The sequence below is a fragment of the Saimiri boliviensis genome, chromosome 1, assembly GCF_048565385.1.
Source record: "Saimiri boliviensis isolate mSaiBol1 chromosome 1, mSaiBol1.pri, whole genome shotgun sequence".
In the NCBI taxonomy this organism is placed as follows: domain Eukaryota; kingdom Metazoa; phylum Chordata; class Mammalia; order Primates; family Cebidae; genus Saimiri; species Saimiri boliviensis.
Window position 1 is genome coordinate 69,769,530 of NC_133449.1, and position 24,540 is coordinate 69,794,069.

The following is a 24,540-nucleotide window of genomic DNA, read 5'->3' on the forward strand; positions in this document are numbered from 1 at the left end:
CAGCTGAAAAATGCTGAATTTCTAATGAAAATAAAGATAAAGCCATTGGAATGGTACAGAGTTTGGGAAGTATAGGGTAGAAGAAGATAGAGGGGAGAGAAGTGTGTGAAAGCTAAAAATCTTCCTCTTCTGTGGTGGATAGGCAGTTACTTGGAGACCTGGAGGTAAATAGTGAAAGTCAGCTGAACACTTTAAATTATTGCTACTGCATAAAAACAAATAGAGAATGAGGGCAGTGTGGCAAACTGCTTTTTCTTTCACTGCAGGAGTTGTAGAATTAATTGGTTATTTATGCTTTACTTTTCAAATAAAAGGGCTATTTTTTAGTTTGAATTAAAAAATAATTCAGATACAAGTGTACATAACAGTATGGATTAATCTCACAAGCACAAAGTTGAGAGAAGCCAGACATGAAAGAGATGCCATTTATAAAATATTCAGAAGCAGAAAATACTGGCTACTGGTGTGTGTGTGTGTGTGTGTGTGTTTATGTGTTGGGTGGGAGGAGGGGAGATGTCTGGTGACTGGAAGGTCTGGATGCTGGTTATTGGGTGTTCACTTTGTGAAAATTAATCAAACTAGACATTTATGACCTAGCATTCTCTTTATGTAGATTAAATGTAATCAAACATTCCCCCCAAATGATAAAGATACTATACTTTCACATTATCATGTCATTATTCACTGAGATGTATATAACTACATGTATTTGACTCTACAGAAAAATAATATGCAGAAATGTTCATTCACTTGGTACTTTAAAAAATTTCTAGAACTGACTGAGTGATGCACGTGTTTAAATATGAGGACAGTTTTGTGATAATGTCTGGTTATTGTGTAATATTAAACTAATGAAGTGTAGGGCTGACAAACTACAGAGCAAACCAGACCCTGCCTATGACCTTTTTATGTCTGTTTTTCAACTAAGAATTATTTTTACCTTTTTAAGTGTCATTTTGAAAAAAAAATGTGAAAGAAACTACATGTAGCCTACAAAACTTGAAATATTTACTGTCTGTCCCTTGTACAAGAACACACACAAAAAGTAACGCCTGGTTATTCTAGGAGAAAGAAATGACAATTCTAACTGGAGGTCACCCAAGTTTTGTTGTTTTGTTTTTCTGTCTTTAAATTCACCTTCTGAATATAGCTGAAGTAGTATTTTTTAAAAATTGTAGTTTGATGAAGTAGACCACAAATGAGGAGTTTCTCAAAACATTATTAAGCTTGATTTGTTCCTGTCTGTTGCAGGTTGTAGGTGGCCTAGATATCCACAAAAAGATGGTGGTAGATGTGTGACTCTTACCAGAGAGTACCACCCAACACTTTTGCTTTCTTCTCCATCTCTGAAGATCTGCTCAAGACGTCCAGCAATGCTCTCTGTGTATTTAAATGGAAGTATTTTTCTCTGTGAAGCCACATTTTCCAACATGAGCCTCATGAAGCCAACTAAGTGTTATTGAACTCTAATTCTCTCAATAACTCCAGTGTAGCACTTTAAAGTCTGAAGGACAGCACCATGAAAAGAGCATATCAATGTGGTGGAGAAAGGGAAGGGGTTGGCTTTTTAATTTATTTTTCTTCATCTTTTATAACAAGAAAGTATCTATATATACATATGTAAATATTTATATATAGATATATGTAGCTTTCTATATATGTAGTAGGTTGGCTTTAATTTAATATACTTGATTCAGAAACAAAACAATAGAGTACAAAAGTGCCAAGCAGAACATAAAACGTCCTTACTTTTATTTCACACAGTTTTATATATAGATAGAAGACTACAATTGGAGCCGGGTGTTTAGGCCAGCTATTTTCCTTTTCCTGTGCTTTCTCCTTTGAGATTGACAAAGCATTTGTTAACGTCCTATTATTTACCTGAATTACAATTTTGTAACAAAAGAGTCTGTAACTTTATTAATACTTATGAATATATTTCCAGGGACGACTACTCATTGCTGAGCAGCTTTTAATACACCTCTGCTTGGGGAGAAAGTCTAGTTCATTGCTACTGCCAAGAGCTAGTTCCTGTGTTCATATAGTAACTGCACAGTGCTTATGGCTGCTTCATTCTGTTACTTTGTAACCAGGAGCCATTGCATTTATTAAATGTCCCTCAGTAATGTAAGTGCTAGTTGTGATTTTATACATAAAGGCCAGAAGCTGTCCGAGGTAATCATGATTTATCCTATGTATCACTTACTGAAGAATACCTGAAGCGATCATGTAACTGGTTAGAATATCCATTGGTTTTTGATTACATGGGTAAATAATTTGTCATTAAACTTGTGTTTGAATCATGAATTTCCCTTCCGTGTTTCAAAAGACTTCCAGCTAATCTAAAAAACTGGTGATATTTAATACGCATGTATCTAAATGCCCACATATATTTGTGGTTTAAATGTGAGAAATCTTGCTAATCTATGTGCCACAGAAGAGCAAAATTTTATCCAAATTTACACCTCTTAAAATTTCTTTACCATGAGGGATAGAGAATGCATGATGGCTTTTTAAAATTTGCCCGTATAATTGGTAATGGGTCATAACTCAATAAATTTGTGTGATATAAAAGTAGTGTATCATGTTCTACCATTTGATCTTATTCCTTCCCTTTTCTGCAAAGGTACTATTGGCTTGAAGAAAAACATTTTGGGTAGCTTTTTATGGCAGTAGTCTTTCCCTTTATAGTTTTTCTATAAAAACTGGTTTTAAAATCAGTGGAAGAGGGCAGGTTGAATCAAGGTGACTGAATCTGAAATTGAGCACACCTGCCTGCCATCGCTGTTCCTTCAACTGAGTGCTGCACATCATGGGCTCTGTCTGTGAGAGAAAAATCCCGGTGCTTGGTGTCCTTGCATGACATGGAGTTTTGCATGTAGATCAATTTAAAATGTAACTCTTGTTTACATAATTTGCATAATTTTAAAAGATAAAAGTTGCCAAACTTTGGAAACGTTAATGTTCATTCAGACTGAAAATCTCCACTACATGTAACTTTCTTCCTCTGGATCAGTGGCATGGCTTATAATCCCAGCCAGTGGTTTGAACTGTTCCAGTGTCAACTGCCATGTGCTCTGCTTCAAGGGGGAACTAGTCTTTTGTGAATTTTTTGTACATAAGTATTTGTTACAAATATTTTAGCAAATGCTTTCTATTTCTCTTGCTTGTGCATATCTTGGCTGGCGTTACAAAAAAAAAAAAATAGTGCAAACATTATTTCCTTACTGGGGAATGAGGGTTCTTCCTTTTTTTTTTTTTTTTTTTTTTTTTTTTTTAGTTTGTGTGTGGGGGTGGACGAGGGAGGGGACAGTTTATGTTTAATGTTTAGTTTTTCTTCTGCATGATACGTCATGTTGTGGGATCTTTAGAAAACTTCATACTGTATGAATAAGAAAATAAAATATTTGAAACTTGCTTGAATGTATTCAGAGGTCTTTGATGTCCTTCCATAACAAGGAGTGGCATTTTCTCCCTAGTCCTTTAAATTCTTAAAAAGTCTGATAAAGTGACATTTAATCTTTCTATAAAAACCTACAAATTCCTGTAGTACTCCCTGCTGCCCCCATGAATTCCCTTACTACTCACCCTCTCTTTGCTCCAGCCCTGGTAGCCTCCTCTGGTACTTGGAGTCTTGGGTTTGCGTCTGTCTTAGGCCTTTGTGCTATCTGTCCCTTTCTGCTCCTTTTCCTTCCCCATATCTCATAGTTAATGCCTTCACAGATGTTTGTTCAGTTACGCCCTAGCTCAAAAGGAATTGTCCTGGCTACCTTATTTAAAAATACAGATATGCTTGGCTCTGCTTTCCTCTATTACAATTTTTCCTTCTTTGGGGGCATTTATCTTTTTCTGATAAGGTTTATTTACGTATTTTGTCTTCCCTGACTACTGAATAAAACAAATGAAAACTCCACAAGGGTAGTGGTTTGTTTCTTGTTCACTGATAGCCCCAGCCTAGTTGTCCAGAATTTTAGTGTTTACTCAGTAAGTACTTAATAAATTAATTTGATACCCTGTTTATGTAGGTTGTGATTTTATAATAAATACTATTCAGTACTTTGCCATTGCTTAAGAAGTAAAATCGGTATTTTTTTGAGATTTCATTTATTCATTAATTTGGCCTTCATTTATTCAACTTTACAGTCCCTACTACATATTTGGCCTGTGCAATAGCACTTGAAATGCTCCTGCCAATGACATCCCTGGCCGAGATGGGTTGAGGATGTTTTACATCCAAAACGTCTGTATTGCCAGGTATGCACTATTTGCAATGGGTTCTGTGACTTCTTAAAATATACCGGGGTATAGCTGCGTGTGGTGGCGCATGCCTGTAATCACAGCTACTCTGGAGGCTGAGGCAGGGAATTCCTTGAACTGGGAGGTGGAGGTTGCAGTGGGCCGAGATCACACCAGTGCATTCCAGCCTGGGCAACAGAGTTGAGACTCATCTCTTGCCCAGGCTGGAGGGCAAAAACCATCACAGTAGTAAAGGTTTGTTAAGCCTAAGCAAGTAGACAGATTTAAGCACTCGAGCTTTTTTTCTTCTTTGAGACAGGGTCTTGTTCTGTTCTGGGCTGGAGTGCAGTGGCATGATCACAGTACACTACAGTCTCAATCTCTTGGTGTCAAGCAGTCCTACCTCAGCCTCCAGAGTAGCTGGAACCACAGACGCATGCCAGTGCTTGGCTGTTTTTGTTTTGTTGAGACAGGGTGTTGCTATGTTGCCAGGCTGGTTTTGAACTCCTGGGCTTAAGCAGTCCTCCCACCTTGGCCTCCCAGTGTCAGGATTACAGGCTTAAGCCAGCACACCCAACTCTTTTTTTTTTTTTAAACCTTCTAACAGTTTTAAAAGTAGACAAGATGACTATCCAAGGAAACCCCATGGGTCTCCTCCCTTGTCAGCCACAAATCCCTAAGAAAATGCTCTTCTCTCAGGCCCATTCCCCTGGCAATGTATCAGTGAATATATATATGTAAAGTATATGTCAGGAATTGTACCAGATATTGAGTATCCAAAATCATAAGAGGCCTTAGGATGGCAGGCAGACACGGTAATTACAATGTAGCTTGACAAGTGCCATAGAAACATAAGGTTGGAAGTATTAGACTTAGTTGCCTTGGCCTTAGAGAAGGGTTTAATTGAAGGTATCTGATCCAGGTTGTTAAGATCAACTGTCAGTATGATAGTCAAATTTCTTACCTCTACTACTTTCCATCCCAAGAGTTAGTTGAGTTTCCCTCTAACATTTTCTCTCCCTTTCAAAAGCCCCAAGTAGTACTACTACTTCTGGGAAACAGGAGATACAAGCACTTAATTAAGTGGGGTGGGGAAGCAAAGCAAGTTCTTAAAGCTAAGTTCAGCATTCCAAATCTTAGCAGCTGCTAGGAAAATATATTTGCTCCCTTGTATTACAGTTGTAATTACACAAGAAGTAATAAAGGATAAAGGAAGTAATTTGGACAATACCAAAATGTTTCCTTTTAATACAGAGAACCTGTATTTTCCCAATTGAAATGCTTTTAAGTTCCTGCCTCTGTTCCTTGAAAGTTGATTCAAAACATTTATGGTTACCTAGCAATGGTTCAATGCAGTCCAACTGCTTGGAAAACCTGATTGAAGGCATGGACCCATTCCCCAGGAAAGTATACTAAGTAGTCACAATTTTGAATATAACTTCCTGGGTGAAGGATGAAGGTAGGCAAGTATCTCTGGAAACTGTACAGACTCAGAATAAAAAAGTCCCAAGTATTTGTCTTTTACAAAAAGGTATGAGTAAAGGGATCTGATATCACTGTACACATCCTTGCTCCATGCTGGTGTTGCCAAAGGATAAAAAATAATAATTTGAGGTGGGACATATTCAGCAATTTTCAGTTAGATTCTCAAGTATTTTGCAAAAGAAGCATAAATGAACAAATTTCCCATGCACTGTACAAACTATCTTATTAAACAGTGGCACATTTAGCTGATACAAAGGAAACAAGCTTAACAATGTTTTAGTTCTTACGTGAACTTTCTAATACCCCCATCACCGAAGTTTACATGTTTTCATCAAGGGTTTTAGAGATAAACGAGAATTATCAAAGTCATGTTTAATTAAGTCGCTTCCATTTTACAATGCATAAAATAATCATATACTATTTAAACAGGCAGAAATGAGCTAATCTGCATTTATGGAACATAAGTTTTTTTGGGTGAGAAAAACATTCTTTTATCATTTCACCTTTACTACTTAGAGGAAACAGACTTAGGATGGTTCTAACTTATTTTTCAATTTTAGAATTATTCAGTGGAAGCCATACTCCAAGTACCAACACAACCATTCTGTTTTTCACTTTCAGTGTAATCTTCAAAAATTACATGAGATACTCAACAATATTATAAATAGGCTTTGTATTAGACAATTTTGCCCAACTGTAGGCTAATGTAGTGTTCAGAGCACTTTTAGGGTAGGCTAAGCTATGATGTTCAACTTTTGGTATTTTCAACTCACAGTGGGCTTATCTGGACATAAACCCATCGTAAGTTGAGAAGCATCTGTATATCTAACATTGGTTATGTATACTTTAAATGCTCATTTTAAAAATAAAACATTATTCACATCAACCCTGTGATATCGTTCAGTTTTTAAAACTGCAAAACAGGTTCCAAGATGAGCTCTTACTTACTCATACAGTATAATACAGGCAAAACAACTGCTTATGACCTCTCAAATATTCACAAATCAAGGCTGGGCACGGTGGCTCATGCCTGTAATCCCAGCACTTTGGGAGGCTGAGGCAGGGACGCCTTAAGGTCAGAAGTTCGAGAACAGCCTGGCCAACATGTGAAACCCTATCTCTACAAAAAATTAGCTGGGTGTGGTGGTGAATGCCTGTAGTCCCAGCTACTAGGGAGGCTGAGGTAGGAGGATCACCTGAACCCACAGGGTAGAGGTTGCTGTGAGCTAAGATTGCATCACTGCACTCCAGACTGGGTGAGAAAGTGAGTGAGACCCTGTCCCCCCAACAAAAAATTACTCATATCACCCTGTATTAAGGAGGGGCCATCATTCAAAGAGGTTTTTCTAAGATAATCTATTAAATTACAATTTATAAAGAAGAAATGTTTATAAATTTTTATGAAGTTACGAATTTATAAAAGTATAAATTCACATAGAGCTGTTTAAACAAGAAGTTTCCAAGAGGATTATAAACTATTCAATCTGCTACATGTGATTTCAAAGAAATGATAAATTATATCTAATGTGTAGGTATAATAATAGAATCAATTTTTGATATTTAAATTATCCTAAAACCTATTCAGTGTGAATACGCTTAAACCTTTCTTTTCTGTTTATGCTTCTGGCTGAGGACGGAAGAAAGGATGGAGGCTTCAAATGACTGCAATTCTTCAGACGGTGTCTTGTGACCACTTGTAAAGTATTTTTCTCCAGAGTCCAAAGGCTAGATAAAAAGTCTCTGACTTGAAATCAGAATCGATCTGCTGATCTGCTAGCCACAGCTCGAATATTGCCATAAACCTTGGAAGGAGGATTACCTGCAAAGCGGGGAGAAAAAAAGTATATATACAAGTAGACTCACATTTACAGAGCCTACAGCTATCCCTCAGTGTCTAAGGAAGACTGGTTTCAGGACTCCCACAGACACCACAATCCTTGGATGCTCAAGTCTCATATATAAAAAATAGGCACATTAACTACATACATCCTCCCATATACTTTAAATCATCCTTAGATTACTTATAATACCTAATATAATGTAAATGCTATGTAAATAGTTAATACTGTATTGTTTTAAAATCTGTATTATTTTTTGCCATTATTATTATTTTTTTCTGAGTCTCTGATCTGCCGTTGGTTGGATCCGCAGATGTGGACCTTGCAGATACAGACGGCAGACTGTACATGAAAAAGGGTCTAGAACCCTAAAAAGAACAGAACAGAGACATTTTAATTGGAAATTACAAAAAAAAGAACCTTAAAGGAAATAATACCCAAATATTCTCCAAAAACTTTTTATTTATTTATTTATTTTTTTTTTGAGACGGAGTTTCACTCTTGTTACCCAGGCTGGAGTGCAATGGCGCGATCTCGGCTCACCGCAACCTCCGCCTCCTGGGTTCAGGCAATTCTCCTGCCTCAGCCTCCTCTGGGATTACAGGCACACGCCACCATGCCCAGCTAATTTTTTTGTATTTTTAGTAGAGACGGAGTTTCACCATGTTGGCCAGGATGGTCTCGATCTCTTGACCTCGTGATCCACCCGCCTCGGCCTCCCAAAGTGCTGGGATTACAGGCGTGAGCCACCGCGCCTGGCCCCCAAAAACTATTTTAAACTTCTAAGAGCAAAAAGCACTGAGTTGTCAAAATATTTAAAAAAGAAGCCAATCACTGAGACCCGGGAACCACGTTTTCTGAGCAAGCCGCTAAGATACTGTACCTTATCAGAAGATACTGACTTTGCTGCAGGATCAAGAAAATGGATTAAGTGGGTCAATTAAATTGCCTGAAGCTTTTCAGCAGCTCCTTTGTTGAACCTAAAATGTGACATTCCCTTCTGTTCTAGAATGGTTTTTCTCTGTATCTTATCAGGAAAGCAGCAAAGATTTAAGCAATATTACCCAATAAACACTTTCTCTTCTCTTACAGACAAATGGAATCTAACCAAAAATATTTCTACTTCTGGTCTGGCGCGGTGGCTCATACCTGTAATACCAGCACTTTGGGAGGCCAAGGAGGGCGGATCACAAAGTCAGGAGTTTGAGACCAGCTTGGCCAATATGGTGAAACCCCGTCTATACTAAAAACATAAAAATTAGCTGGGCGTGATGGCATGCACCTGTAGTCCCAGTTACTCAGGAGTCTGAGACAGGAGAATTGCTTGAACCTGGGAGTCAGAGGCTGCAGTGAGCCAAAATCGTACCACTGCACTCCAGCCTGGGTGACAGAGCAAGACTGTCTCAAAGGAAAAAAAAAAATTCTGATTCTTTCTGTAGGCCCACATTTGCCATCTCCCAAGGGTGTCTACTTGCTATCTTTAATATTACCCTAATTACCCTAAACTGCTTTGCAAATGTAGTTTGACTTCCGAAATTAAAACGACACTGAAAGAAACTGCTATTACCCAATATTAGGTTGCAAATGGCAGTTCTTGCCATCTTGATGTTTTGGAAGGAGCCAAGGATGTGAACTTTCCTGAAAGAAATAAAATGAGACAAATTAGTGGCTGAGATGCCATGACTCATACCTGTAATCCCAGCACTCTGGGAGGCCAAGGTGGAAAGATCGTTTGAGGTCAGGAGCTTGAGACAAGCCTGGACAACATAATGAGACCCCATCTCTACACAAAAAACAGCTGGACATAGTAGCACGTGCCTATGGAGTGCCACTACATGCCAACCTGAGTGACAGCAAAACCCTCTTTAAACAACAAAAGACACATTATAAACAAAAAAGCATTTCCTTACCTAAGTCCTGTACTCCAGAAATGCTGGCAATGGCAGCACAACTCCACAAATATACTCAAAACCACTTTTTAAAAGGGTGAATTTTATGGTATATGAATTGTATCCCAATAAAAAATTATTTGCAAAGACAATTTTTTTTAAAAGTCAAGTCTGTGAAGATTCTTAGTTAATGATGGCTCCCAGCCTGCTTCTTTGCATGCCCTCATTTAATCCTCACATGACCTTTATCAAGTGACGTTATTCCTGTTTTACAGATCAGGAAAGAAGTTGGTAAGAAATCAAAAAGTCTGCCCAAGACGACACTCTGGCAGAGCTGGTTAGTGAATACCCAGAAATACAGTACTGAACTCAATTTCAACACAATTGGTTTTCAACTGCAAAGTTTTCTAAAGATTATCTAAATTTCTTCAGGGGTCTGAGGATCATCCAGACCCTTTTAATGGGCATTCTTTACTGAATGACAAAACTGACAAGATACAATTTTGCCTTTTTGAGTCCATTTTCCAAACTGTTTTCACTGTGCCCTGTACAACAGTTATCAGCTAAAGCTTCTATATCTTCAACCCCTCTTAATATTCCCTTCACCTTCCGGTTTGAACTAAGGCCAGTTCTCAAGTGGTGGCCAGCTTTTCCTCCACAAACCAGGTATTCTCTGGGCCTGTGGGAGAAGCAGGTGCCTTGGCTCCTCATGCCACATCCAGACCACATGCTCTCCCTCCTGCCTCCCTAAAAACCCTCTGGCTTTGGATGTGCTCTCAGGCCACATCACCTACCACCCTGCTTGGCTGCGGTCCTCAGCTGCCCCTACAGATCGATCACCTGTGAAGAGGTCTGCTCCTGGGTCACTGTCTTTCTCTTGCTATTCCCATCACCAGGCTCGATCATGTCAATACCCACGAAGATGATAATCCCAATATGCCAGCCTCTCGGGTCCTTGATATCCTTTATGCCAACATGGGGTCTTGTTTTCCACCCTACTCCAGCCTGTTACATCCATGGTCACACCCTGAACTTGGTCAATACCAAAAGCTGCAACCCCTCATAATTTCAAACATCCAACTTTCTCTCTACCACTTCCTGTCATTCCAGCTCATATCAACACCAATAATCCTTTACTCCCACCAGGACCTCCCATCTATGGCTCCTACCTATCTTCACTGCCCCTCACCCCCTCACATCCCACCTCCCTTCCTCTATTCACAATCATCCAAAGAGTTTCTATTCACTCAGAGTAAAAGCCAAAGTCCTTATGATGACCGCAAGGCCTTATCTATCACTCTCCACTCTTCCTTTTGTACTCAGCCAAGCTCCTTGCTCACTGGCAACTGCCAGATGTGCCCTCAACTCAAGACCTCTGTGCTTTTCCCTTCCTCTGTAATGTTCTTCCTCCAGACACCTGCAGATGAACAGAACATTTACAGATGCTCCTTCCCCAAATTCCACTAAAATGACAATAAAAATATGAGAAGGAGAAAGTGATAACAGTAACAAAATCCAGAAAGATGGAAAGCAGATGGATGAGATGGAACTGACTGTGCAGACCCAAGTCAACTGATGTCAAATCAGCAGCGGGAATATCAAGCAGCAGAACTCCAGGACAGAGACTCCAGGAGTCAGGGTACTCTAACACAGAGGGGCCAAGGGCACAGGGAACCCAGGATGATGGCTGTGTAGCCAGAATGCAGGCAGAGAGCATGGGGGCGCTTTTGGAATAGATGTCTCCAGGAGAGGTTTCTCAAATATTAGATGCATTCGAACACATCAAGAGGAGATACAGGCAACATCTAGCTTCTTACTGAATCAGTACACTGAAAATGAAGAAAGCACACAGACACATAAGAGTTACTTCCTCAAGTGAAAACAATGCTGCAAAAGAAAGATAAGGCAGTAACAGTGTTTTACCTGGCTCAGCTGTAAGTACACTGAGCACTGACTTCTGTTTTCAGGTAATAGTGAACACTAATCTAACAAAAACCACAAGGGGACTATCAGGAGGACAGAGAAGAATAAATCAGGGTGTCAGAAAGGCTGAGTGTGTGTGGTGAAATAAGGGGGTGAAAGACAGCTAAATCTTCATTTTTCATGGTAGAAAGTCAATAGTGAATCTAAAAAATAAAACAAGAGGCTGTACATAAACATAATATCTGAAAATATAGAATAATTTAAGAATAGTTAAAATTGGTCAAAATTGGTTCCCCTGAAAAGGGTGAAATGGAGGTAGACAGCAAAAATTTTTGGCTTTTTCAAACTACGTGTATGTTTAACTTTGATTAAAATTATTTAAAATAGAGCATGAAAGATGAGGAAATAAAGACAACAAGAACAGATAAAGTGGGAATAGTTTTGCTGCAGAAAGAACCAAAGTAATGGGGCAATAGTTCGAAAGGAATGGAGGTTTCAAGACACACAGGCAACATCATTTCCCATCTGCTATACTAAATGTGCCTGGAACCAATTATTTTTAGTTTTCTATCTGGCTCACATTATATTTTGCCAGGTTATTAGCAACTCATCAAAAATAACATTTATAGGTACATAACAGCCCATCTTAACAGCTTTATTATAATTAATATAAACTGTTAAACATGGATTTTCTAACTAGCCTGTGTATAGCAAAAGCAAGAGACAGTACATCTCTTAATTTCAAGTAGTTTGTAATTCAGTTTGTAAGTAATTCAATAGCAACATTATTCATAATAGCCACAAACTGAAAACAACCCAAATATCCAGCAACTGTGAATGGATAAACAAAATGTAATACAGCTGACTTTTGGACAATGCAGGTTTGAACTGCATGGGTCCAGCTGAGATTTGAAAAAACCCACAGAGGAGCTGAGTATTGCAGAAATGTCCAAAAAATTAAGAAAAAGCTATGTCATGAATGTATAAATTGTATGTAGGTACCAGTCTATTTTATCATTTACTACCATAAAATATACACAAATTTATTATAAAAAGTTAAAATGCATCAAAACTTACCCACACAAACACAAACCATGTATGTTGCCATTTGTAGTCTAGAGAAATGGAAACAAATGCAAAGATGTGGTATGAAATCATAACTCCATAAAATTAACTGTAGTGCATACTGTACTACTGTAATAATTTCACAGCCACTGCCTATTGCTCTTGTGGTGACCTCAGGTGTTGTAAGTATCCACTTAAAATGCCATGTGATGCTGATCATCTCCCAGTTTTGACTCTCCAGTAAATTGTCTATCACGGTAAAAAGTGATCTCTCACAGTTCTTGCCTATTTTTAATCTTTAATGCAATATTGTAAGCTTTGAGTAACAACCTGGACCCACACGAAGCGCCACTAGTGCTGCTGGAAATGCTCCAAAGAAGCACAGAAGTCATGACAGTACAGGAAAAAGCTGAATTGCCTGATACATACTGTTGTCCGAGGCCTGCAGCCGCAGCTGCCTGCCACTTCAAGATAAATGAATCTACCATAGGACCACTGTAAAAAAAGGAAAAGGAAATTCATGAAGCTGTCACTGCAGCTACAACAGCAGATGTGAAACACCTGGCAGTTCTGCCAAATTCCCCTTTATCTTATAAAACAAAAATAAAGCCTCTAAGCAAGACAGAACAGACCATGGCAATAAAATATCAAATTGTAAACAAGACCTAAGACCACCCAGGCAAGGGTTAAGCCACACACCCTACACGTAAGGAGTAAACACTCTAACTGCCACAGATATTTTTCTTTTTCTCTGGCAGCTTACAAGCACTGGCCTTGTGATAAACAATATTAAAACAATTACAGCTCACCAATAGCTGGATACAGATTGACCCCAGCTTCCCTCTTCCCATGCCCTGTTCTACAAGCCATAACTACAGCTTTGAATGGACAAGAGACTTATTCCAGTAACATTCTCCTAATAAGAGGCCACTGACGATGGACTGGTTCTAACTGCTTCCAGAGGCAGTGTATTCAGTGCCTTCATGTCCCTGTCCCTACTTCATCTTGTAACATTCAGGGTCTAACTGTCATGTATTTTAAATGTTAAGTCTCCACCCCACGCCGACCAGAGGTTTTATGTTACATTTATTCAGTATTCATGTATTAGGACCTCTCTTATAAATATTCATAGCTCCTCCTATAACCTGTTAAATAAGTATACTTGGCTCACCCATTTCAGCATAAATCCCTGTCTCATCCTTTCCTTCTTCAAAGTGTCTGCTTTTGGTCTCTGCTGAAGGCTACACTTCCTAGCCTGTCAGAATAGCCACTCTGCACACTGCAACCCTTTATAAGAAATAAAGTTACCTCTCTGAATTTATAGATCTTGTGATTCTTTCGTTGACAATCTCAAATTGGAAATGTAGCTTTTATGTGGGTGCGGGATTGTTCTAAGAAGGACATGTCTATAGACTCTAATATGATTGAGAAAAAAATGAAGTCATTATGTGACAACTTACAGAAAAAGGAAAGTAAAAGATCTAAAGCTGGAAAACTTAATGCCAGCAAAGGATGGTTTGATTATGTTAGAAACAGGGGGCTTTAAAAATGTCAGGCTAACAGAGAAGCAGCTTCTGGTCACCAAGGGGCAGCAGACGAGTTCCCAGATGCCATTACAAAAATCATTGAGGAGAAATAGCATCTGCCTGAACGGGTTTGTAGTGAACATGAAAAGTGTCCTGTTGGGGAAAAAAAAGTCACAAAAGGCAACTATTACTAAAGAAGAGAAGGAAGCACCAGGATTTAAGGCAGGAAGGGAGAGGCTAACTTTACTGTTTTGTGTAAATGCACTCAGGTTTATGATCAGGACTGCCTTTATCTATAAAGCTGCTAACCCCAATCCTTAAAGGGAAAAGGCAAACATCAGTGGCCTGTCTTTTGGATGTACAAGAAGGCTTGGACAAAGAGAGCTCTTTTTCTGGATTCATGTTGAACTCATGGGGTTCTGGGTGGCTGGGAGAAGAAGGCAACAAAGTTGTCTCCTTGCCCCTAAATAATTCAGCCTCCAGATCAGGTAGTCATGAAGACCTTTAAGGTTCATTACACACAGTATTCTATGAAAAATGCTGTCAATGATATGGAATAGAACTTGAAAGAAATAACATAATAAAAGTCTGGAAGGACTAAGCTACTGAAGACACTGTCATGGAAAAGCTGTGAAAGCCTCACGCCTGCAACTATAAATTTCTGCTGGAGAAGGACGTGTCCAGAGGTTTTGTATGACATTACAGGATTTATGACAGAGCCAACCAAGAAATTATGAAAGAGACTGTGGATATGGCAAAAAGTGAGGGGTGAAGGGTTTCAAGATATGGATCTCAGAGAAATTCAAGAGCTAACAGACACCGCACCAGAGGAATTAACGGAAGACAACTTGATGGAGGCGAGTGCTTCCAAAGCAGTGCCAGGTGACGAGGAGGAGGATGTAGAAGCAGCAGTGTCAGAAAGGGTGACATTAGACGATTTGGCAGAAGGTTTCTGATTATTCAAGATTCTTTTGATGTCTTTTATGACAGATCCTTTTATGATATGGGCACTGAAACTAAAACTGTGGAGGAGGATTGGTACCCCATAGAGAAGTGAAAGGATAAAAAAGTCAGAAATTATAATGTATTTCCATAAAGTTCCAGAGTATGCCTGCCTCTTCTGCCTCCCCTTCCACATCTTCCACCTCTGCCACCCATGAGACAGCAAGATTAATCCCTCTTCCTCCTCCTCCTCCTCCTCGGCTTGTTCAACATGAAAACAAGGATGGAGACCTTTAGGATGATCCACTTCCACTTTATGAGTAGTAAATCGATTTTCTCTTCCTTATGATTTTTAGTAACATTTTCTTTTCTTAGCTTACTTTATGAAAGAGTGCAGTATATAATACAAATACCATACAAAATATGTGTTTATCAATTATTTGTTATGGGTATAACTTCCAGCCAGCAGCAGTACTTAAGTTTTGGGAGAGTCAAGTCATATATGGGTTTTCAACCATGTTGGAGGTTCAGCATCCATAATCCCTGGAATACTCAAGGATCAACCGTATACCTATGCAATGAAATAGTACTTGTCAATACAAAGGAACTACTGACACACCCAACAAAATGAAGGAGTTCAAAATAATATGCTAATTAAGAGAAGCCATACGGCAAAGCCTATATACTGTGTATTTCCATTTATGTGAATTTCTAGAAAAGGCAAGATAAAAATGACAGAAATTAGAGTGGTGGTTGTCCTAGAACAGGGCTGGCACAGGCAACTGACCATAAAGATGGGCAAAGGAATTTTCCAGAGTAAGAGAATTGTATGAGTGTTAGGGGACAACATATAAACATTAGCCAAAAACTCACTGAACTGTACACTTAAAACAGGAGAATTTAACTGTATGTAAATTATGCCACAATAAACTTTTAAAAAGTTGGTTCAACTAGTAAATTTTAGGTTAATACTTATAAAATTTACCAGTGATAAACTTAATGACAGATTATGATTTCATTGGCAAATCAGTTACAGTTTTGGATTTCTAAATTCTTTTTTTTTTTTTTTTTTTTTTGAGACAGAGTCTTGTTCTGTCACCCAGATGGGAGTGCAGTGGCTTGATCTTGGCTCACTGCAGTCTTTGCCTCCTGTGTTCAAGCAATTCTTCTGCCTCAGCCTCTCAAGTAACTGGAATTACAGGCATGTACTACCACCCCTAGCTAATTTTTTTGAATTTTTGGTAGAGACTAGTTTTCACCATGTTGGCAAGGCTGGTTTTGAACTCCTGACCTCAAGTGATCCACTCACCTTGGCTTCCCAAAGTGCTGGGATTACAGGCATGAGCCACTGTGCCCAGCCATGGATTTCTAAATTCATAAAAGGTTTTAGGGCTACTCAGCCAGTCCATTGACTTAGTGATGACTGAAGATTTTTTTTTTGACTTTTTAATTGTGCTGAAGTGATACACATTCAAAATGCTCTTCAATTTTTAAAGAGAAGTATCCTAAGACAAAAATGAACTTTTGACTTACAAGATCTTTAATTTATAATAGGTTTGTCTGGACATAACTCCACCATACAGTGGGGAACATCTGTATATGGATTTTCAAAAAATAATTAATTTTTTTGATACAGGGATTCACTCTTGTCACTCAAGCTAGAGTGCAGAGGTGCCGTCATGGTTCACTGTGGCCTTGACATCCTGGGTTCAAGAAATCCTCCTACCTAAGCCTCCTGAGTAGCTAGAGCTATGGGTGTAGACAATCACACCTGTTTAATTTTTATATTTTTCGTAGAGATGGGATCTCCTTATGTTGCCCAGGGTGGTCTTGAACTTTGAGGCTCAAGCAATCCTTCCTCCCACCTTGGCCTCTGTGCTCAGACTATATATAGTATTTTTATTTTCATTTTGTGAGTCTTACTCTGTCACCCAGTCTGGAGTACAGCAGCAGCATGATCATGGTTCATTGCAGCTTCAGCCTCCTGGGCTCAGGAGATCTTCCCACTTCAGCCTCCCGAGTAGCTGGGACTACAGGTGTGGGCTGGCACACCCAGCTAATTTTTGTGTTTTTTTAATAGAGAAGGAGTTTTGCCAAGTTGCCCAGGCTAGTCTCAAACTCCTGAGCTCAAGCCATCCACCTGCCACACCTCCCAAAGTGCTGGGATTACAGGTGTGCGCCACCATGTCCGGCCATATTTTTAAATGTAGTGTGCATTTCCACATTTTTGAAATTTCTAGTTCAAAACAGCTTCTCCCAAGGCTCCCTATTTCTGACTCTAGGCTCAATCCATAAAAGATCAACGATATAACCATATACCTGACTTCAGGTAAAGGGGGCCACCAATACAGCAGTATAGTTATCCTTAAAGTATAAAGAATGTATAAAATTTAGATTCTATATAATGATGAGTCCTTCCGTGTAGAACAAAATTGAGATATTAAATGAAATTATTTCAGGATTTAGTCGCAGGCAGATCCCTCCTCCTCTCAGTCAACTGTTCAGTTTCCTAACTTCATAGTATTATATAATCTCTGAGCCATCTGCCAGTAAGATCCCCAACTGGCAACACAGCAGCTTCAGACAGGGGTAATCCCAGCTTCACTTCAGGCACCTTTATTTTAAGCCCCTATCATCTTATTTATGTTCACATATAACTGCTCTCTAGCTTTGCCTAATGTACGATATTCCCCTTCCTTTTATAAAAGGTGAAGACTCATGCTGGCATTTGAAATACTGATTGCTTGTTCTCCCCTACGAATTTAATAGATTCCCTTGATATTTTATTTATTTATTTATTTTTGGGAGACAGGGTCTTGCTCTGTCACCCAGGCTGGAGTGCAGTGGCATGATGTTGGCTCGCTGAAACCTCTTTTTCCCAGGTTCAAGGGATTCTCCTGCCCTAGCCTCCCAAGTAGCTGGGACTACAGGCACATGCCACCCATGCTCAGCTAATTTTTGTATTTTTAGTAGAGACGGTGTTTCACCATGTTGGCCAAGCTGGTTTCGAGCTCCTGACCCTGGGTAATCTGCCCGCCTTGGCCTCCCAAAGTGCTGGGATTACAGGCGTGAGCCACTGTGCCTGACCTGAGATATTATTTAAATCTTCATCTATAATAATAATTTCTTTTAATAGCATTTCTAAACATTTCCTCATTGCTAAATGAGAAAAAGATATATAATTTTTGAAATTTCCTCAACGTAAGCCTACTTCAAAGTTGGTGACTATTTACCCAGAAGAATACAGATGATTCCCAACTTAAGATGGTTCGACTTGGGATTTTTCAACTTTACAAGGGTGCAAAGGTGATATACATTCAGAATGCTCTACTTCAAATACACATACAACTATTCTGTTTTTCATTTTTAGTACAGAATTCAATATTTAACACTCTGTCATAAAGTAGGATTTGTGTTGGATAACTTTGCCCAACTATAGGCTAATGTGTGTTCTGACCACATTTATGATAGGCTAGGCTAAGCTATAATGTTCCATAAGTCTGGTATATTAAATGCATTTTAGACTTACAATATTTTCAATTTACAATGGGTTTACAAGGAGCATCTGTACTAACAAATATTTAGCAGCAACATTATACATAAAATACAACTGCTCTGTTTTAAAACAAAAGATCAAATATAAGTTATGAAAATAATTTTGCCAAGATTAAATACTTACACATCAGCCAAAACTATCCGCGTCCGTGTCACATTCTCTATGGTGAATTTGGTTTTTCCTCCTTTGCCAGCAATTCTTCCTATTGCCCTGGATAGATGGTCTCCCTTTAAGGGTTTAACTAAACAAGAAAAGCAAGACCTCAGGAGGTAAATCATTCCAGTGCACCACCCACTTCCACATAAAGTTTAATCATAAACTATATTTCCCTTAATAACACAAGTATATATATATTTATTTTATTTTTTTGAGTTGCAGTCTTGCACTGTTGCCGGCTAGAGTGCAGTGGCACTATCTTGGCTCACTGCAACTTCTGCCTCCCGGGTTCAAGCAATTCCCCTGCCTCAGCCTCCCGAGTAGCTGGGATAACAGGTGGGTGTCCAGCTAATTTTTCTATTTTTAGTAGAGATGGGGTTTCACCATGTTGGCCAGGATGGTCTTGAACTCTTGACCTCATGATCTGCCCGCCTCGGCCTTCCAAAGTGCTGGGATTACAGGCATGAGCCACCACACCTGGCCAGTATACATGTTTTTAAAAGTTGCTAAAAATACAGCTTAAGTGATGCTATTAGAAAACTGAGAGTCGCCGGGCGCGGTGGCTCAAGCCTGTAACCCCAGCACTTTGGGAGGCCGAGGCGGGTGGATCACGAGGTCGAAAGATCGAGACCATCCTGGTCAACATGGTGAAACCCCGTCTCTATTAAAAATACAAAAAACTAGCTGGGCGTGGTGGTGCATGCCTGTAATCCCAGCTACTTAGGAGGCTGAGGCAGGAGAATTGCCTGAGCCCAGGAGGCGGAGGTTGCGGTGAGCCGAGATCGCGCCATTGCACTCCAGCCTGGGTAACAAGAGCGAAACTCCGTCTCAAAAAAAAAAAAAAAAGAAAACTGAGAGTCACATCACAATAAAAAGTTAGCAACACAAGACACAGCATTTCACAGGAAAAGACTACCACATACTCACCATCTGTAATTTCAAAAGACTCTAGGAAGAGGTCATCCAACCTTATGAGGGCAAGTGCATCCTATAATATAAATACAAACACTGTGAAGCCCCTTCCATTTACACGCCTGAGAAAAAGTCAAGTGCAAAGCTCTATGGAACTAAAATCCATACACTCTAGAGCTAGAAAGCTATTTTTTTTTTTTTTTTTGGAGACAAGAGTCTTGCTCTGTTGCCCAGGGTGGAGTGCAGTGCTGTGATCTCAGCTCACTGCAACCTCTGCCTCCCGGGTTCAAGCAATTTTCCCACCTCAGCCTCCCAAGCAGGTGGGACCACAGGCATGTACCACCATACCCGGCTAAATTTTTTGTATTTTCTAGGGAATGATAGAAAGTGTGACAAAAAGAAAAAAAAAAAAAAAAGAAGAAGAAGAAGAAAGAAGAAAAATAAACTTTTTGTATTTTCAGTAGAGAAAGGGTATTACCATGTTGACTAGGCTGGTTTCGAACTCCTGGCCTCCCAAAGTGCTGGGATTACAGGTGTAAGCCACTGCACCTGGCCTATTTTATTTTTTTCAATGCCTAATCCATTGAAATGTTCACACTGAGTATTTTTCAAGTCCTCATTTTAGATGTCATGGAATTACTCACCTCCACCTGAAAGCCAAGAATAAAGGCTTTCACAAAATCAGCTGCTTTTGTCAGAGCGCTAACATCCTTGGTTTCTTTACAAGTCTGTTAAAAAACAAAAAAGGTATAAAATACAGTTGAAAATCAAACAGAAAATGTTCTAACAAAATACTAGAAATGTCCTTTCCCATTATTAGAGAATTTCCTTCACCACCACCTTCTCCCAATATATTCTGTATGACACAGGTTCTGGTGGGGTAAGTGCAATATTTCATTTGCAAAACAAGACCTTTCCAGCTCCAAAGCTTGGCCGTTCCACCCAAAGAGTGTCAAATAACTAACTGCACTATATGGTCAGATTTTGGGGTTAACAGCACACACTGACAGGGGAAATCAAGAATGATTGAAGTACTGATCCTGTCATCAAAGTTTATTTGATAAATGCAGAAATAACTGTCATTCATAAAATGCCTACCATTGTAAATAACATGTACTATAAATAATACGCTTTATATACCATAACTCTAACCTTCACAAAAACCTGGAATGTTAAGTGATACAAATACCTTCATATAAGAGGAAACGAAAGTACTGGAAACCAAAAATAGGTAAGATTCAAACACAGGTCTGACTCTAAAACCATTATTTCCACTATCCCATACACATCCACAATCTAGTTGAGCACACCACATATTCAACAAATTTAAAACCATATGGGCTTGTGTAATGGGAAAGTCCCCGAGGCTTTCACATTTAAAACTAGACTCTAGTTCCAATCCTATATGTGACCTTAGGCAAGTCCCATAGATACTTCAGGTCTTGAGTTTTCTCATTAGTGAAATAAAGAGGTCAGAGTGGAAGACCCTGAGTGTTCTCTACTAGTATAATAGAAAGTTTCCCTTATTAGCTCTTATTATTCCCTTGTTAGATATTTCCCTTATTAGTTTATTGGCCAAGTTTCCTCAAATCTTTAAGACGGGAATATCCTGAAGACTAAATAATGTAGAGCATGCTGCAATATCACTGTGTGTCTGGTACATGGCAGCATTAACAAATGTTAGTGGAATCCAAAGTGATGATTCTGCAATAAATAGGACAGTGAAGCACATGAAAAGTTTAGGCACTGAAGATATGACTGAAAAATGGATATACCATAACAGAGAAAGAACTTGAGGTAGATCCGGAAAGATACTGGCACTGAAATAGAAAGAGAAAAGAGTAGGGAAGAGAGCACCTCCTTCAAAGGACAAAGCCATCAAAAAGTATGGACGTAAAAAAAATGGTAAGAGACAAATTTGTGACTGGATCTCCTACTTGAAAGGCAACTTAAGTCAGAAACTGTTTCCTTTAGAAATGTTGAAGATGCCAAGATGTCAAAATAAAAGCATTGTGGTCTGGGAAAATTAATCTGGCACTGGCAGACTGATGAGTTGAGAAAGGAGAGACTTAAAACAATGAAGTAAGGGAAACCGACAAGGAAACAGGACTCCTTGGCAGGAAACCATTAAAGCCTGAATGAGAGGGAATGGAAACAGGGACAAAGAGGAGTTACTCTGTCTTGTTCTGTGATATTTTAAACTTTATCAACTATTTAGAATAGTGCCTCTTTGTTTCATTATTATATTTCATTAACAGAGATGAGACTATACCAGTCCTGATGATGGTATCAGAATCCTTAAAAAAGGAAAATATAATTAATTTTGGTTATCGATTCTGGCATGAAATTGGTACCCTAAAAAGAAAGCCCAAAGTAAATTAATTTTAAATGTCTATTTCCTGGATTGACAGCATAGAAATTAAAATACATATATATAGGCCGGGCATGGTGGGTCACACCTGTAATCCCAGCACTTTGGGAGGCCGAAGCGGGCAGATCACCTGAGGTCAGGCGTTCGAGACCAGCCTGACCAACCCCATCTCTACTAAAAGTACAAAAAAAATTAGCCAGGTGTGGTGGCGGGCGCCTGTTATCACTAAGCCAAGATCTTGCCACTGCATTCCAGCCTGGTCAAGCTAAATAAAATATGTAGATATGTGTATGTATGTGTGTATATGTATATATATATATAGTGTATGTGTGTCTGATCATGTGTATATATGTATATTTATATATTTTTTATATATTTATTTTAAATATATTTTATATATATTTATATTTACATATAAATATATATCATATATGTATATATACATTTTAAATTCCATGCTGTCAATTGATAACCAAAATTATATTTTCCTTTTTAAGGATTCTGATACCATCATCAGGACTGGTATAGTATGATCATACATATATGTATAGTGTGTATGTTTGTGTGTGTGTGTGTGTGTGTGTGTGTGTGTATGTGTGTATATATATATGATGATACATGTATGTGTGTATATATATGTATCATATATATATATACACACATACACACACACACACGTCATACACATATATATGAATAATCTGTGGCTTTTTTTTTTTTGAGACAGGGTCTCACTCTGTTATCCAGCCTGGAGTGCTGTGGTATAAACACACACACACCCACATATATATACACACTTATATACATATTATGTATACATATTATATATGAATATATGTGTGTATATATATGTGTTACATATTATACGTGTGTATATACACATATATACATATATATGTATATTATACGTGTGCATATATATACACATTATATGTATATAATATATACATATTACCCTATTTCTACATTCCTTGATTTCAAGTTAAAGTGTATCTGAAGTCCCAAATGTTCCACAACAGGAGTAAATATCTTCATATAATATTATATATGTATATATATGTATATATATGCACACATATAATACGTATATATATACACATATATGTACACACACGTATGTGTATATACACACACACATATGTACATGTTTCTTATCAAAACACATTTTAAAACCAAGAGCACCATTAAAATACAGTCATGCACTGCATAATGACATTTTGATCAATGACCAACTGCTCACACCATGGTGGTCTCATTACAGTATAATGAAGACTATACAGAAACCGTTATATGCTCACACCATGGTGGTCTCATTACAGTATAATGAAGACTATACAGAAACCGTTATATGGCACTGAATATTGGCAATGCAGATCAAGTAGGTGAAATAACTGATATTCAGTAATGGTACTGGGACATGTGGTTTTCCATATTAAAAAAATATATAAATAAATATACCACCTACATTTGTGTTAAGTACACTCTATAATGTTTGCACTAGGATTAAGTCATCTAACAAAACGTATCTCAGAACATATCCCTGATGCTGACGGTATATACTTCTTACAAAGCATCAAGTATTTATGTCCATTGTTTACTTACTTCTATTTATGACAATCTCTTTACTCAACCTTTTCTCAATTGGACATACATTATAAAAGATATACAGAAGCAGAACCAGTATTTTGGTATGATCTCAGAACTAACTTACAAATTCAACTAATATTTGTATCAAATGCAGATTTTGAAGGCATTTGGGATGTTCAAACTCAATATAGTAAATTTTTAAACTGGACAAAAACCATTTAACAGAATACGTCCCATTAAGCAAAGTCTATTCAAGCCTTTTCATCTCTGTAGAAGAGAAAGCCTGGTGTACTGGGAAATGACTGAGATTCTCCTTACCCTGATTTCTACATTCCTTGATTTCAAGTTAAAGCGTATCTGAAGTCCCAAATGTTCCACAATAGGAGTAAATATCTTCATCCAGTTTTCTTTTAATGGTGTGTATCTGTTAGCTGGGACTGGAATTCTCCTTGTTTCTTCTTTCCCACTCTGTAATAAAAGAACACACAACTCAGGAAACTATGGAGGGATGGTGATGGAGTTGTAAAATGACATTTGATCCACAAAGGGCTTCCTTTAACTGAACTAGTTACACTTCAGAGAATCACTTCTTTCAGCAAAACAGCCCCCCGCAGCTTCAACATAGCCCAGAGGCCACCGGCCAGACTGGCCTCTGGCCCTTTCCTCGTCGCTGTCCCACGGTCCCAGCCACATACCAGGAGCCCATCGCCGCAGAGGGGCGGGAAGACGGGCCTCTTCGCCGGCCTGGCCTCTTCTGTGTCCATACGGCCTGCATCCCCGCCCTCTCCCGCTGCGGACAGCTGTTCAGCCTGCCGTTTCTTCGCCCGCCGGCCACCCTTGCGGGTGACCTGGGTAAAGCCCTCCTCTGCCACGGCGCTCTGCGCTTCCATTTCGGATTCCAACCCTGGGATTCTTAAAGCACTTCCGACTGAAACACGTGCGCTGCTACACTGCGCAGGAGCCAGCCTCCACCAACCACCCCCGCAGCTCCGCCCCTTTCCTAAAACGCCACAGGCCGGGGACCTGCAGGATTCGGGGGCGGGGTGGAAAGAGT

The 24,540-nt window shown here is 38.9% G+C and overlaps 2 protein-coding genes across 3 annotated transcripts in view; one reads left to right on the forward strand and one right to left on the reverse strand.

Moving 5' to 3' along the window:
- The window catches only part of PPP3R1 (protein phosphatase 3 regulatory subunit B, alpha), a 66,875-nt gene extending 63,458 nt beyond the window's left edge, over positions 1 to 3,417 (forward strand). For both annotated transcript variants that reach the window (XM_039477063.2, XM_074398942.1), the window contains one exon: positions 1,252 to 3,417. In XM_039477063.2, coding sequence (XP_039332997.1) covers positions 1,252 to 1,299 — 48 coding nt within the window. In that variant the 3' untranslated portion in view covers positions 1,300 to 3,417. The remainder of the gene's footprint in view (positions 1 to 1,251) is intronic.
- Positions 3,242 to 24,476, reverse strand: PNO1 (partner of NOB1 homolog). Its single transcript, XM_003922676.4, has 7 exons — positions 24,182 to 24,476; positions 23,805 to 23,954; positions 20,173 to 20,256; positions 19,544 to 19,604; positions 18,584 to 18,701; positions 9,127 to 9,197; positions 3,242 to 7,540 (listed from the first exon to the last, which is right to left on the reverse strand). The coding sequence occupies exons 1-7, from the start codon at positions 24,374 to 24,376 to the stop codon at positions 7,473 to 7,475; spliced, it is 747 nt and encodes a 248-aa protein (XP_003922725.2). The 5' UTR covers positions 24,377 to 24,476; the 3' UTR covers positions 3,242 to 7,472.
- Positions 24,477 to 24,540: the final 64 nt, after the last annotated feature.

What these genes read in the sequence shown, in the direction of transcription:
- PNO1 (XM_003922676.4), bottom strand. Translation starts at nt 24,376, where the DNA reads ATGGAAGCGCAGAGCGCCGTGGCAGAGGAGGGCTTTACCCAGGTCACC. An exon ending in TCTGCGGCGATGGGCTCCTG is followed by an intron (nt 23,955 to 24,181) that starts GTATGTGGCTGG and finishes CTTTTATTACAG; the next exon opens with AGTGGGAAAGAAGAAACAAG. An exon ending in CGGATAGTTTTGGCTGATGT is followed by an intron (nt 9,198 to 18,583) that starts GTAAGTATTTAA and finishes TATTTCTTTCAG; the next exon opens with GAAAGTTCACATCCTTGGCT.